Source organism: Oncorhynchus kisutch, linkage group LG14, assembly GCF_002021735.2.
Source record: "Oncorhynchus kisutch isolate 150728-3 linkage group LG14, Okis_V2, whole genome shotgun sequence".
NCBI lineage: Eukaryota > Metazoa > Chordata > Actinopteri > Salmoniformes > Salmonidae > Oncorhynchus > Oncorhynchus kisutch.
Window position 1 is genome coordinate 71,376,317 of NC_034187.2, and position 14,665 is coordinate 71,390,981.

The window sequence follows — 14,665 nt, forward strand, 5'->3', positions numbered from 1 at the left end:
ATGTCCCTGTGCTCTCCCTCTGGCTCTTCTCTTGTTCTTTATGCCCCTGTGCTATCCCTGTCTTTTATTTCTTTCTTTCTTTCTGTCCCTGTGATCTCCCTCTGTCTCTTCTCTCTTTCTTTCTGTCTCTGTGCTCATCCTCTGTCTCTATTTCTATCCCTGTGCTCTCCCTCTGTATCTTCTCTTGTTCTTTATGTCCCTGTGCTCTCCCTCTGTCTCTTCTCTTGTTCTTTATGTCCCTGTGCTCTCCCTCTGTCTCTATTTCTATCCCTGTGCTATCCCTCTGTCTCTTCTCTCGTTCTTTATGTCCCTGTGCTCTCCCTCTGTATCTTCTCTTGTTCTTTATGTCCCTGTGCTCTCCCTCTGGCTCTTCTCTTGTTCTTTATGTCCCTGTGCTCTCCCTCTGGCTCTTCTCTTGTTCTTTATGTCCCTGTGCTCTCCCTCTGGCTCTTCTCTTGTTCTTTATGTCCCTGTGCTCTCCCTCTGGCTCTTCTCTTGTTCTTTATGTCCCTGTGCTCTCCCTCTGTCTCTATTTCTATCCCTGTGCTATCCCTCTGTCTCTTCTCTTGTTCTTTATGTCCCTGTGCTCTCCCTCTGTATCTTCTCTTGTTCTTTATGTCCCTGTGCTCTCCCTCTGGCTCTTCTCTTGTTCTTTATGTCCCTGTGCTCTCCCTCTGTCTCTATTTCTATCCCTGTGCTATCCCTCTGTCTCTTCTCTTGTTCTTTATGTCCCTGTGCTCTCCCTCTGTATCTTCTCTTGTTCTTTATGTCCCTGTGCTCTCCCTCTGGCTCTTCTCTTGTTCTTTATGTCCCTGTGCTCTCCCTCTGGCTCTTCTCTTGTTCTTTATGTCCCTGTGCTCTCCCTCTGGCTCTTCTCTTGTTCTTTATGTCCCTGTGCTCTCCCTCTGGCTCTTCTCTTGTTCTTTATGTCCCTGTGCTCTCCCTCTGGCTCTTCTCTTGTTCTTTATGTCCCTGTGCTCTCCCTCTGGCTCTTCTTTTGTTCTTTATGTCCCTGTGCTCTCCCTTGGTCTCTTTTCTCTTTCTTTCTGTCCCCGTGATCTCCCTCTGTCTCTTCTCTTTCTCTTTTACTCTCACTGCCTTTACCATTCTTTGGCTTCATCCCACTTTCTTTCTCTCTAGCCCACACCCCTCTCTCACTCTCTTCCTCATCCCATCTCTCTTCATCTCTCTCCCTCTGTCTGTTCTCTCTGGACTTAAAGGCTGAATTATTTACAGTCTAGGCTAGTTAAGTTAAGGTATTCAAACACGCCAGCCGAAGGGAAGAAGAACGTTTTCAAAGATGTCACATTTCATTTAGAAACCCTGGGCTTCTGGAGGGACTCGGTCACACACACACACACACACACACACAAGGGGGTGGCATGAGGGGCTCACCTCATGAGGAACCTAGTCACTACAGAATGGTAGCGCTCTTATATAGTTGTGGAGAGAACAGTCATAGTTCTCTTTCTCACAGTGAAACGGTGTCTTTAATAAAGGACAAGTTCATTGTCGGTAATCTATCAATGAACCCAGTTTCATATTTATAGACTAATACAAAGTCGGAGTCATACCCCAGCATTCAGAATAATAGAATTTGCTCTATGCCCGATGAAATCGGCAGGAGTTTTACGGGCGCCCATCCATTTGTGTTATTATGTGGGTTTTTTTTGCGTTATTTGTAACTTATTTTGTACATAATGTTTCTGCAACCGTATCTTATGGCAAAAAAGAGCTTCTGGATATCAGGACAGCGATCACTCACCTCGGATTAGACAAAGAGCTTCTGGATATCAGGACAGCGATCACTCACCTCGGATTAGACAAAGAGTTTCTGGATATCAGGACAGCGATCACTCACCTCGGATTAGACAAAGAGCTTCTGGATATCAGGACAGCGATCACTCACCTCGGATTAGACAAAGAGTTTCTGGATATCAGGACAGTGATCACTCACCTCGGATTAGACAAAGAGCTTCTGGATATCAGGACAGCGATCACTACCTCGGATTAGACAAAGAGCTTCTGGATATCAGGACAGCGATCACTCACCTCGGATTAGACAAAGAGCTTCTGGATATCAGGACAGCGATCACTCACCTCGGATTAGACAAAGAGTTTCTGGATATCAGGACAGCGATCACTCACCTCGGATTAGACAAAGAGCTTCTGGATATCAGGACAGCGATCACTCACCTCGGATTAGACAAAGAGTTTCTGGATATCAGGACAGCGATCACTCACCTCGGATTAGACAAAGAGTTTCTGGATATCAGGACAGCGATCACTCACCTCGGATTAGACAAAGAGTTTCTGGATATCAGGACAGCGATCACTCACCTCGGATTAGACAAAGAGTTTCTGGATATCAGGACAGTGATCACTCACCTCGGATTAGACAAAGAGCTTCTGGATATCAGGACAGCGATCACTCACCTCGGATTAGACAAAGAGCTTCTGGCTATCAGGACAGAGATCACTCACCTCGGATTAGACATAGAGCTTCTGGATATCAGGACAGCGATCACTCACCTCGGTTTAGACAAAGAGCTTCTGGATATCAGGACAGTGATCACTCACCTCGGATTAGACAAAGATCTTCTGGATATCAGGACAGTGATCACTCACCTCGGACTAGACAAAGAGCTTCTGGATATCAGGACAGCGATCACTCACCTCGGATTAGACAAAGAGCTTCTGGATATCAGGACAGTGATCACTCACCTCGGATTAGACAAAGAGCTTCTGGATATCAGGACAGTGATCACTCACCTCGGATTAGACAGAGCTTCTGGATATCAGGACAGTGATCACTCACCTCGGTTTAGACAAAGAGCTTCTGGATATCAGGACAGAGATCACTCACCTCGGATTAGACAAAGATTTTTTCTACAACATGCAAGACTCACAAGATATTCTCCAAACACCGGCAGGGCCGACATCCAAGTTTTTCGCAAGAGGAAGCAATGCAAGTACAGAGGACGAAGAGCCGGATGCCTCGTCAGGACGCGGAGAAGGCGAGTAGGAAAGCTGCCGTTACCTTCAATATTACTCACCAACATGTGAGCATTGGACAATAAATTAGATGAAGTACGTTCACGAATATCCTAGCAACGGGACATCAAATATTATCTTTGTTAATCATATATACATAGTCACTTTAACCATACCTACATGTACATACCACCTCAATAAGCCTGACTAACCGGTGTCTGTATATAGCCTTGCTACTGTTATTTTCAATGTCTTTTCACTGTTCTTTTATTTCTTTACTTACCTACACACACACACACACATACCTTTTTTTCGCACTATTGGTTAGAGCCTGTAAGCAAGCATTTCACTGTAAGATCTACTACACCTGTTGTATTCGACGTGCATGACAAATAAACTTTGATTTGATTTGAGATATATTTAACATATGTGTGCTTTGGGTGTGGCAGAGAACTTGCTATTGAACTCTCTATCATTAAACCATGACCACGGCATACACATGTTGGAGTGTGTTGATGAAGATAACAGCCACCACCTCTTCCTTCCCTGCTTCTCACAGACTACCTCCCTAACCATGAGTAGGCCTTTGTAGGTATCGATGGACACACACACACACACAAACACACACACCACAGTCTCTCTCCTTACTCACCATAAGCAGGCCCTTGTAAGCGTAGACAATTCCCAGCCAAATGGTCATATGTGTGTTCTCACAGTGTTCCAGGAAGGGCCGGATGGCTATGTCCTGCCCCTGGGGGTCCGCCTGCAGGGAAACAAAGAGATGGGCGGGTGAGTGGTGGGCACATGCATGTCAACAACAACAACAATCAATATCTGAACACCCTGTCTTCCAAATAAATAAGTTAGATAGCATCAACCATATAAAGTTGGTTATTTTCTTGCTCTTGTGTGAAGAATAAAATATATGTGACATATTCTGACAGTTCTTTGTCCATGCTGTCAATTAATATCCACCTACATGTCAAATCTGGAGTATCAAATGGAATATGAGAAATGCAGGGAATTGTCAGCAAGCAATGGTTCACAAACACTTTCCCTCTATGCAGGCGTTTCATATGATATCTACTCATTCTCTGGCACGTTGAGACTAGGCCTGCATCAACAATGGCACCCTATCCCCTATGTAGTGCACTACAGTGGCTTGCAAAAGTATTCATCTCCCTTGGCATTTTCCCTATTTTGTTGCCTTACAACCTGGAATTAAAATAGATTTTGGAGGGGATTGTATCATTACACAACATGCCTAACACTTTGAAGATGGAAAATATTTTTATTATTGGGAAACAAACAAGATACATGACAAAAACACTGAAAACTTCAGCGTGTATAAACATTCACCCCCAAGTCAATACTTTGTAGAGCCACCTTTTTCAGCAATTCCAGCTGCACATCTCTTGGGGTATGTCTCTATAAGCTTGGTACATCTAGCCACTGGGATTTTTTCCCATTCTTCAAGACAAAACTGCTCCAGCTTCTTCAAGTTGGATGGGTTCCGCTGGTGTACAGCAATCTTTAAGTCATACCACAGATTCTCAATTGGATTGAGGTCTGGGCTTTGACTAGGCCATTCCAAGACATTTAAATGTTTCCACTTAAACCACTCGAGTGTTGCTTTAGCAATATGCTTAGGGTTATTGTCCTGCTGGAAGGTGAACCTCCGTCCCAGTCTCAAATCTCTGGAAGACAAACAGGTTTCCCTCAAGGATTTCCCCATATTTAGCGTCATCCATCATTCCTTCAATTCTGACCAGTTTCCCAGTCCCTGCCAATGAAAAACATTCCCACAGCATGATGCTGCCACCACCATGCTTCACTGTGGGGATGGTGTTCTCAGGGTGATGAGAGGTGTTGGGTTTGCGCCAGACATAGCGTTTTCCTTGATGGCCAAAAAGCCCAATTTTAGTCTCATCTGACCAGAGTACCTTCTATATGTTTGGGGTGTATCCCACATGCCTTTTGGCGAACGCTTATTGCTTATTTTTTTCTTTAAGCAATGGCTTTTTTTCTGGACACTCTTCCGTAAAGCCCAGCTCTGTGGAGAGTACGGCTTAAAGTGGTCCTATGGACAGATACTCCAATCCCCGCTGTGGAGCTTTGCAGCTCCTTCAGGGTTATCTTTGGTCTCTTTGTTGCCTCTCTGATTCATTCTTCTTGCCTGGTCTCTGAGTTTTAGTGGGCGGCCCCCCAGATTTGTTGTGGTGCCATATTCTTTTCATTTTTTAATAATGTATTGAAATGGTGCTCCGTGGAATGTTCAAAGTTTTTGATATTTTTTATAACCCAATCCTGATCTGTACTCCTCAACAACTTTGTTCCTTACCTGTTTGGAGAGCTCCTTGGTCTTCATGGTGCCGCTTGCTTGGTGGTGCCCCTTGTCTAGTCGTGTTGGAGACTCTGGGGCCTTTCAGAACAGGTGTATATATCCTGAGATCATGTGACACTTAGATTGCACACAGGTGGACTTTATTTAACTAATTATGTGACTTCTGAAGGTAATTGGTTGCACCAGATCTTATTTAGGGGCTTCACCGCAAAGGTTGTTGAATACATATGCCCCACCAATTTCCTGTTTTTTATTTTTTTGAAAAATTTGGACTATTTAGTATATCCATTACATGAAATCCAAATAAAAATCTATTTCAATTACAGGTTGTAATGCAACAAAAATAGGAAAAACGCCAAGGGGGATGAATACTTTTGCAAGGCACTTCACTTTTGAGCCCATAGCGCTTTGGTCAAAAGTAGTGTACTATATAGGGAATAGGTTGCCATTTAGGATGCAAGCCTAAGGGTGCCTTGGAGGGACAAAAGGTACACAGTTTTGCCTGAACGTGAACTTCTGACGGATAGGTTACATTGGATTGATGTGGCAGTGATCAAACATTCAGTTGAATATTCAAACTGACAAGGTATAACGGCCTGGGGCATGTTTAAACACCCCCTCCCCGTCTATTTTTCTCTCTGCTTTTCTATCTTCATCTTTTTCCCCCCTCTCCATCTCTCTCCCACTCTGTCCACTATCAGCCCCATGCCCAAGAAAGGGAAAGTAACTGAACTGAATGACTACAGACCAATAGCACCCACTTCCGTCATCATGAAGTGCTTCGAGAGGCTAGTCAAAAACCATATCAGCTCCTCCCTCCGACACACAATTCGCCTACCACCCTGACAGATCCACGGATGACACAATTGCCATGGGACTGAACTCCTCCCTATGCAACTGGGTTATGGACTTCCTGACGGGCCGCCCCAGGTGGTGAAGGTAGGTCAACATTACCTCATCGACACTGATTCTCAACATGGGGGCCTCACAAGGGTGAGTCCTCAGTCCTCTCCTCTATTCCCTGTATACCCACAACTGTGTGGTCTCACACAACTCCAACTCCATCATAAAGTTTGCTGACGACACGACAGCCTGATTACCAACAACAACGAGGCGGCCTACAGGGAGGAGGTAGGCACTCTAATGGCGTGGTGCCAGGTAAACAACCTCAAAGTCAGCTAAACAAAGGAGCTGATTGTGGACCAGGCGGTAGGAGGTACCAGGCTGGGCACGCGCCCATCCTCATCAACTGTGCCACCATGGAGACGGTCAAAAAGTTCAAGTTCCTCTGCGTACACATCTCTGAGGAGCTGAAACTATCAAACCACACGCACACCATGGTGAAGAAGGCACAACAGCGGCTCTTGTCCCCAGGGGCCCTCACAGTGTTATACAGGAGCACCATCGAGAGCATACTGTCTGGTTGCATCACAGCCTGGTACGGCAAATCCACTGCCACAGACAGCAAGGTGCTACAGAGGGTGGTACGCTCAGCTGAATGCACCACTGGGTGCACACTGCCTGACCTTCAAGACACCTACAACCCCAGGTGTCACAGAAAGGCCAAGAAGATCATCAGGGACCCCACACCTGAGCCATGGCCAGTTCTCTCCGTTTCCATCACTCAGAAGCAGGCAGTACAGGAGCATCATGGCAAAACTGTAAGATTGGCCAATAGCTTCTACCTCCAGACCATCAGCAATTAGCTACCTGCTCTCCCTATGGACATTTATCATGCTGAATAGCCACCACTAGTCAGCTACCTACTCCCCTCCTACCCCTATGGACATTTATAATTGCTGCAGTTGTAAATATGATTATATTATTGTTTATATATATATATATAGTTTTATTTCACTGCATTGATGGAGCTAGGAGCCCAATTTTTTTCTGTATGCTGTAATTACATTTGCAACCGTTTATGTGTGACTATTAAATCAATCTAATCTCTCTTTCTCTCCCTCTCCTTCTCTCTTCCTCTCACTCTCTTTAGGTCTCCACCTTCTCTCCCTCTCTTTCTCTCGCAGGTGACTTACAGGCCAAATTAGCGCTGTTGGCGGCATTTAGAGCCATGGGGACACAACCCGTCCCTTTAATGAAAACACAATATAGGGTTTGGGGGAACGTGGCCAAAAATGGTAATATATCAGATGTTTTTACAGGCCTGTGTGTGTGTGTGTGTGAATGTGTGTGTGTGTGTGTGTGTGTGTGTGTGTGTGTGTGTGTACTACCAGTCGAAAGTTTTAGAACACCAACTCATTCAAGGGTTTGTCTTTATTTTTACTAGTTTCTACATTATAGAATAATAGTGAAGACATCAAAACTATGAAATAACACACATGGAATCATGTAGTAACCAAAAAGTGACATCTTTGCACACTCTTGGCATTCTTTCAACCAGCTGGAAAGCATTTCAATTAACAGGTGTGCATTCTTTAAAGTTCATTTGTGGAATTTCTTTCCTTCTAATGCGTTTGAGCCAATCAGTTGTGTTGTGAGAATTTGGTAAAATACCAAGTTCATATTATGGCAAGAACAGCTCAAATAAGCAAAGAGAAATGACAGTCCATCATTACTTTAAGACATGAAGGTCAGTCAATGCAGAAAATGTCAAGAACTTTGAAAGTTTCTTCAAGTGCAGTCACAAAAACCATCAAGCACTATGATGAAACTGTCTCTCATGAAGACCGCCACAGGAAAGGAAGACCCAAAGTTACCTCTGCTGCAGAGGATAAGTTCATTAGAGTTACCAGCCTCAGAAACTGCAGCCCAAATAAATGCTTCACATAGTTCAAGTAACAGACACATCTCAACATCAACTGTTCAGAGGAGATTGTGAATCAGGCCTTCATGGTCGAATTGCTGCAAAGAAACCACTACTAAAGGACACCAATAAGAAGAAGAGACTTGCTTGGGCCAAGAAACATGAGCAGTGGATATTAGACAAGTGGAAATTTGTCCTTTGGTCTGGAGTCCAAATTGACGTGTGAGACGCGGTGTGGGTGAACGGATTATCTCTGCATGTGTATTTCCCACCGTAAAGCATGGAGGAGGAGGAGGCAGGGAGGGAGGAGGCAGGGAGGGAGGAGGCAGGGAGGGAGGGGGGGAGGATGGATGGGGGGACAGAGTGAAGGAGGGCTACATACAGTCCTCTTAAAGGCAGCAGTGAACGTTGAAGCCCAGTTTTAGCTGCCCCACTTAGCAACACCTTGAGTATGCCTGCTGTCATTTTCAGGACACAGACGAGTGCTTGAAACTTATTATGAACTGTATGTGCATGAACCACACACACACACACACACACACACACACACACACACACACACACACACACACACACACACACACACACACACACACACACACACACACACACACACACACACACAATCACACTCACACAGGTACACAAACATCCCCATAGATTCACACACGTTGTATCAGACTCAACCCATAATCATGTCCATATTAAGCCATGTTAATGTAAATGGCTGTCTATCCTCACATCCCCTCGAGCCTTTACCTCTACAGAGAATGCATTATGTTATGTAGCCCAGGATCACTTGAAATGGGACAATTATGAGCTATTCATTCTTTAATTACAGTAGAACAGAGACTGAGCCAGAGAGGTCAACCCCCTGCCCTCCCACCACCACCAGTCTATGGTTGTGTCCCAAATATCACCATATTCCCTTTACACTGCAATGCTTTTGACCATGCAGGGTCCATGGGCCTGTGGTCAAAAGTAGTGCACTATAAAGGCGAATAGGGTGAAATTTGGGAGGAGCCCCGTCTCCTTGAAATGTCATGTTGTAGGGTACAGTTAAATCTATTCACTCCATAATCCCAAACTGCATTTCTATTTGTTATTGTCCTTTCCTGAGAGCTTGTTCTTTCTTGGATTAGGACTTCATATATGATTATACAAACAGACTCCATGTCCTTGTTCGGTTTTACAACAAAGCTCACAAAGGATTAAAACATTTAGGTAGCAGACAGTCGCTATACACACACACAAGTCTGACAGAATGTTACCTAGCCGAGGGAAAGTCTGCATCCCAAATTGCCCCCTAGTCCCTATGTAGTGAACTGTGGCCTAGGGTGGTCTAAGTCGCTGCCTCCAGATCTCATATACCGCTGCAGTATGGGTTTGAATACGGCCTACTGCTATTTCAGCACACTCTCTCCTCTAGCTCTACCTCCTTACCTGTCTTATCCCATGATCAGAAAATACATGAGGGGTGGGAATGAAATAGAAAAGAAGTAGTGCACTATGTAGGGAATAGGGTGCCATTTGGGACGCTAACAGAGCCAGTTGTAACCTTGGATCAGAAACAATGACGTCAGAGCAACAAGTCTATCGAGGACCGTTGGTACTTATAATGTCCTAAAAGGAAGCGTAAAAGCTTCATGTACCGACTACACCGAAAGGGAGCTTTAAAAGCATATCACGCCCAGACGTATGACCCTGCCTATGGGGCCTGGTAAAAATAAGTGCACTATTGAAGGGAATAGGGTACTGTTTGAGACGCAACCCCATCTAAAGGGACATGAACGTAACCAACCAACAACGTGCCTCTGTCTCAGAGTATTTCGGGACACACGTCCATTAACTCTGGGGTGATATTCAGAGATGGGAGTCGAGGGTTTCTTTCTACAAAAGTTGCCGGGGAAGAAAGTTGAAGCAGCGAGTAGTGACAACAAAGTGGGGCAGATGACGGAGGGGAAGGGACACTATTTTTACTCGGACGTTCTGCCACAGACACACACAGGAGAACGGAGAGGAGGATGGGGGAGAGGAGAGGAGAAGAGAAGAGGATGGGGGAGAGGAGAAGAGAGGAGGATGGGGGAGAGGAGAAGAGAAGAGGATGGGGGAGAGGAGAAGAGAAGAGGATGTGGGAGAGGAGAAGAGAAGAGGATGGGAGAGAGGAGAAGAGAGGAGGATGGGGGAGAGGAGAAGAGAGGAGGATGGGGGAGAGGAGAAGAGAAGAGGATGGGAGAGAGGAGAAGAGAGAGAACTCTGTGATATGATTCATCCTTGATGTCAAACTGTTGTCCAAACTGCTATTTTCAGTACAGATTACAGAACAAATCAGATAGGTACAATGTTCATTGTTCTGTGGTGGCTTTAAAAGGTAAAAGGTATAATCTGTGAAAAAAGAAAAAAATTGTTGTTCAATAGTGATTTAATTTCAAACATGAATTCAGGATTGTAACCCTCACCACATTGGGTCAAAGGACAGAATACTAAACACCACAAAATAAAGACAAAGACTTCTATGTCTCATGGAGCTCTGGTGGTTTCTCTTATAAGTAGTCTTGGGCTACCTTCCAATGTCCATACTGACATGCCACTTGCATGTTCAATACATTAGTTCATTAAAGTAGTTTACCAGTATGGACACTGGAACAGAGCCGCTAGTGATAATATTAACCTGTGTCCCAAAGGGCACCCTATTCACCCTGGTCAAAAGTATTGCACTACAAAGGGAATAGGGTGCCATTCGGGATGCACAGTCTATTACTGCTACCATTAATGCTCGACATGGCCTCTACAATTAATAACACTGATAATTCAAACTTATGTGTAAAATATGGAAAACTGGGCATCGGCATCCATGGGCTTCCATCCATCCAATGAGAGATCAGAACAGGCAGGAACATCAGAACCCTTGCCTAAGCAAGGGAAGCTGTCTGGGGGTTGCCAAGCAACAGCCTGCAGTGGGCAGAGCCAAGGGGCCCAAAGCAGAGGCGGCAGCAGGAAGAGTGGCTTGGAGGGGAAAAGGCAGGGAGGGAGGTAGAGAGAGAGAGAGACAGTAAATCTCAGTAAGACCAAAATAACGGTGTTCCAAAAAAGGTCCAGTCGCCAGGACCAGAAATACAAATTCCATCTAGACACCGTTGCCCTAGAGCACACAAAAAACTATACATACCTTGGCCTAAACATCAGTGCCACAGGTAACTTCCACAAAGCTGTGAATGATCTGAGAGACAAGGCAAGAAGAGCATTCTATGCCATCAAAAGGCATTGAATGCCATACCAATTAGGATCTGGCTAAAAATACTTGAACCAGTTATAGAACTCATTGCCCTTTGTGGTTGTGGGGTCTGGGGTCCACTCACCAACTAAGAATTAACAAAATGGGACAAACACCAAAATGAGACTCTGCATGCAGAATTATGCAAAAATATCCTGTGTACAATGTGAAACACCAAATACTGCATGCAGAGCAGAATTAGGCCGATACCCTCTAATTATCAAAATCCAGAAAATAGACATTCAATTCTACAACAAGCTAAAAGGAAGCGAATCCCAAATCTTCCATAACAAAGCCATCACCTACAGAGAGATGAACCTGGAGAAGAGTCCCCTGAGCAAGCTGGACCTGGGGCTCTGTTCACAAACACACCCCACAGAGCCCCAGGACAGCAACACAATTAGACTCAACCAAATCATGAGAAAACAAAAAGATAATTACTTGACACATTGGAAAGAATTAACAACAAAACAGAGCAAACTAAAATGCAATTTGGCCCTAAACAGAGTGGCAGAATACCAGACCAGTGTGACTGATCCAAACTTAACAAAAGCTTTGACTATGTACAGACTCAGTGAGCATAGCCTTGCTATTGAGAAAGGCTGTTGTAAGGCAGACATTGCTCTCAAGAGAAGACAGGCTATGTGCACACTGCCCACAAAACGAGGTGGAAACTGTGCTGCACTTCCTAACCTCCTGCCAAATGTATGACCATATTAGACACACATATTTCCCTCCGATTACACAGATCTACAAAGAATTCGAAAACAAACCCGATTTTGATAAACTCCTATATCTAATGGGTGAAATACCACAGTGTGACATCACAGCAGCAAGATGTGTTGTTGTTGTTGCCAAAGAAAAGGGCAACCAGTGAAGAGCAAACACCATTGTAAATACAACCCATATTTATGTTTATTTATTTTCCCTTTTATACCTTAACCATTTGCACATCGTTACAACACTGTATATATCTACATAATACGACATTTGTAATGTCTTTATTCTTTTGGAACTTATGTGAGTGTAAAGTTTACTGTTAATTTTTATTGTTTATTTCACTTTTGTATATTATCTACTTCACTTGCTTTGACAATGTTAACACATGTTTCCCAAGCCAATAAAGCCCCTTGAATTGAATTTAGAGGGAGGGAGGGAGGGAGGGAGGGAGGGAGGGAGGGAGGGAGGGAGGGAGGGAGGGAGGGAGGGAGGGAGGGAGGGAGGGAGGGAGGGAGGGAGGGAGGGAGGGAGGGAGGGAGGGAGGGTGAAGGGAGCCAGCCGGCCAAGTGGAGAGTTTCACATTAGGGAGAGATCAGAAAGAGGAGGGGAGGGTGTAGAGAGCCCTGGTTCCTTCTAGAGGAGGGATGGAGGTAGGGAGGTAGCTAGGGGGGCAGGGAGAGTGAGATGCAGGGCGAGAGGGAGAGAGGCAGGGAGGGAGAGAGGCAGGGAGGGAGAGATGCAAGGAGGGAGCGAGAGAGGGAAGGAGAGAGGCAGGAAGGCAAGGAGGGTGAGATGCAGGGTGGGAGGGAGAGATACAGGGAGGGAGAGAGGCAGGGAGATAGAGTGGGTGAGATTGCAGAGAGGGAGGAAGAGATACAGGGAGGGAGAGAGGCAGGGAGATAGAGTGGGTGAGATGCAGAGAGGGAGGGAGAGATACAGGGAGGGAGAGAGGCAGGGAGATAGAGTGGGTGAGATGCAGAGAGGGAGGGGAGAGATACAGGGAGGGAGAGAGGCAGGGAGGGAGGGGAGGCAGGGAGGGAGAGATACAGGGAGGGAGAGATACAGGGAGGGAGAGATTACAGGGAGGGAGAGATACAGGGAGGGAGAGGGGAGAGGCAGGGAGGAGAGTGGGTGAGATGCAGGGTGGGGAGGGAGAGAGGCAGGGAGGGAGAGAGGCAGGGAGATAGAGTGGGTGAGATGCAGAGAGGGAGGGAGAGATACAGGGAGGAGAGAGGCAGGGAGGGAGGGAGGCAGGGAGGGAGAGATACAGGGAGGGAGAGATACAGGGAGGGAGAGATACAGGGAGGGAGAGATACAGGGAGGGAGAGAGGCAGGGAGATAGAGTGGGTGAGATGCAGAGAGGGAGGGAGAGATACAGGGAGGGAGAGAGGCAGGGAGGGAGGGAGGCAGGGAGGGAGAGAGGCAGGGAGGGAGGGAGAGAGGCAGGGAGGGAGAGAGGCAGGGAGATAGAGTGGGTGAGATGCAGAGAGGGAGGGAGAGATACAGGGAGGGAGAGAGGCAGGGAGGGAGGGAGGCAGGGAGGGAGAGATACAGGGAGGGAGAGATACAGGGAGGGAGAGATACAGGGAGGGAGAGATACAGGGAGGAGAGAGGCAGGGAGATAGAGTGGGTGAGATGCAGGGTGGGAGGGAGAGATACAGGGAAGGAGAGAGGCAGGGAGGGAGGGAGGCAGGGAGATAGAGTGGGTGAGATGCAGAGAGGGAGGGAGAGAGGCAGGGAGATAGAGTGGGTGAGATGCAGGGTGGGAGGGAGAGATACAGGGAGGGAGAGAGGCAGGGAGATAGAGTGGGTGAGATGCAGAGAGGGAGGGAGAGATACAGGGAGGGAGAGAGGCAGGGAGATAGAGTGGGTAAGATGCAGGGTGGGAGGGAGAGATACAGGGAGGGAGAGAGGCAGGGAGATAGAGTAGGTGAGATGCAGAGAGGGAGGGAGAGATACAGGGAGGGAGAGAGGCAGGGAGATAGAGTGGGTGAGATGCAGGGTGGGAGGGAGAGATACAGGGAGGGAGAGATACAGGGAGGGAGAAAGAGGCAGGGAGATAGAGTGGGTGAGATGCAGGGTGGGAGGGAGAGATACAGGGAGGGAGGGAGGCAGGGAGATAGAGTGGGTGAGATGCAGGGTGGGAGGGAGAGATACAGGGAGGAAGAGAGGCAGGGAGGGAGGGAGGCAGGGAGATAGAGTGGGTGAGATGCAGAGAGGGAGGGAGAGAGGCAGGGAGATAGAGTGGGTGAGATGCAGGGTGGGAGGGAGAGATACAGGGAGGGAGAGATACAGGGAGGGAGAGAGGCAGGGAGATAGAGTGGGTGAGATGCAGGGTGGGAGGGAGAGATACAGGGAGGGAGAGAGGCAGGGGAGATAGAGTGGGTTAGATGCAGGGTGGGAGGGAGAGATACAGGGAGGGAGAGATACAGGGAGGGAGAGAGGCAGGGAGATAGAGTGGGTGAGATGCAGAGAGGGAGGGAGAGATACAGGGAGGGAGAGGGGCAGGGAGATAGAGTGGGTGAGATGCAGGGTGGGAGGGAGAGATACAGGGAGGGAGAGAGGAAGG

At 46.8% G+C, this 14,665-nt stretch overlaps 1 protein-coding gene across 1 annotated transcript in view; it reads right to left on the reverse strand.

Annotated features, from left to right (window-relative positions):
* Window positions 1–14,665, reverse strand: part of LOC109904662 (gamma-aminobutyric acid type B receptor subunit 2-like) — a 350,185-nt gene that overhangs the window by 35,847 nt on the left and 299,673 nt on the right. Inside the window, exon 14 of the mRNA XM_031788884.1 lies at window positions 3,647–3,757. Coding sequence (XP_031644744.1) covers window positions 3,647–3,757 — 111 coding nt within the window. The remainder of the gene's footprint in view (window positions 1–3,646; window positions 3,758–14,665) is intronic.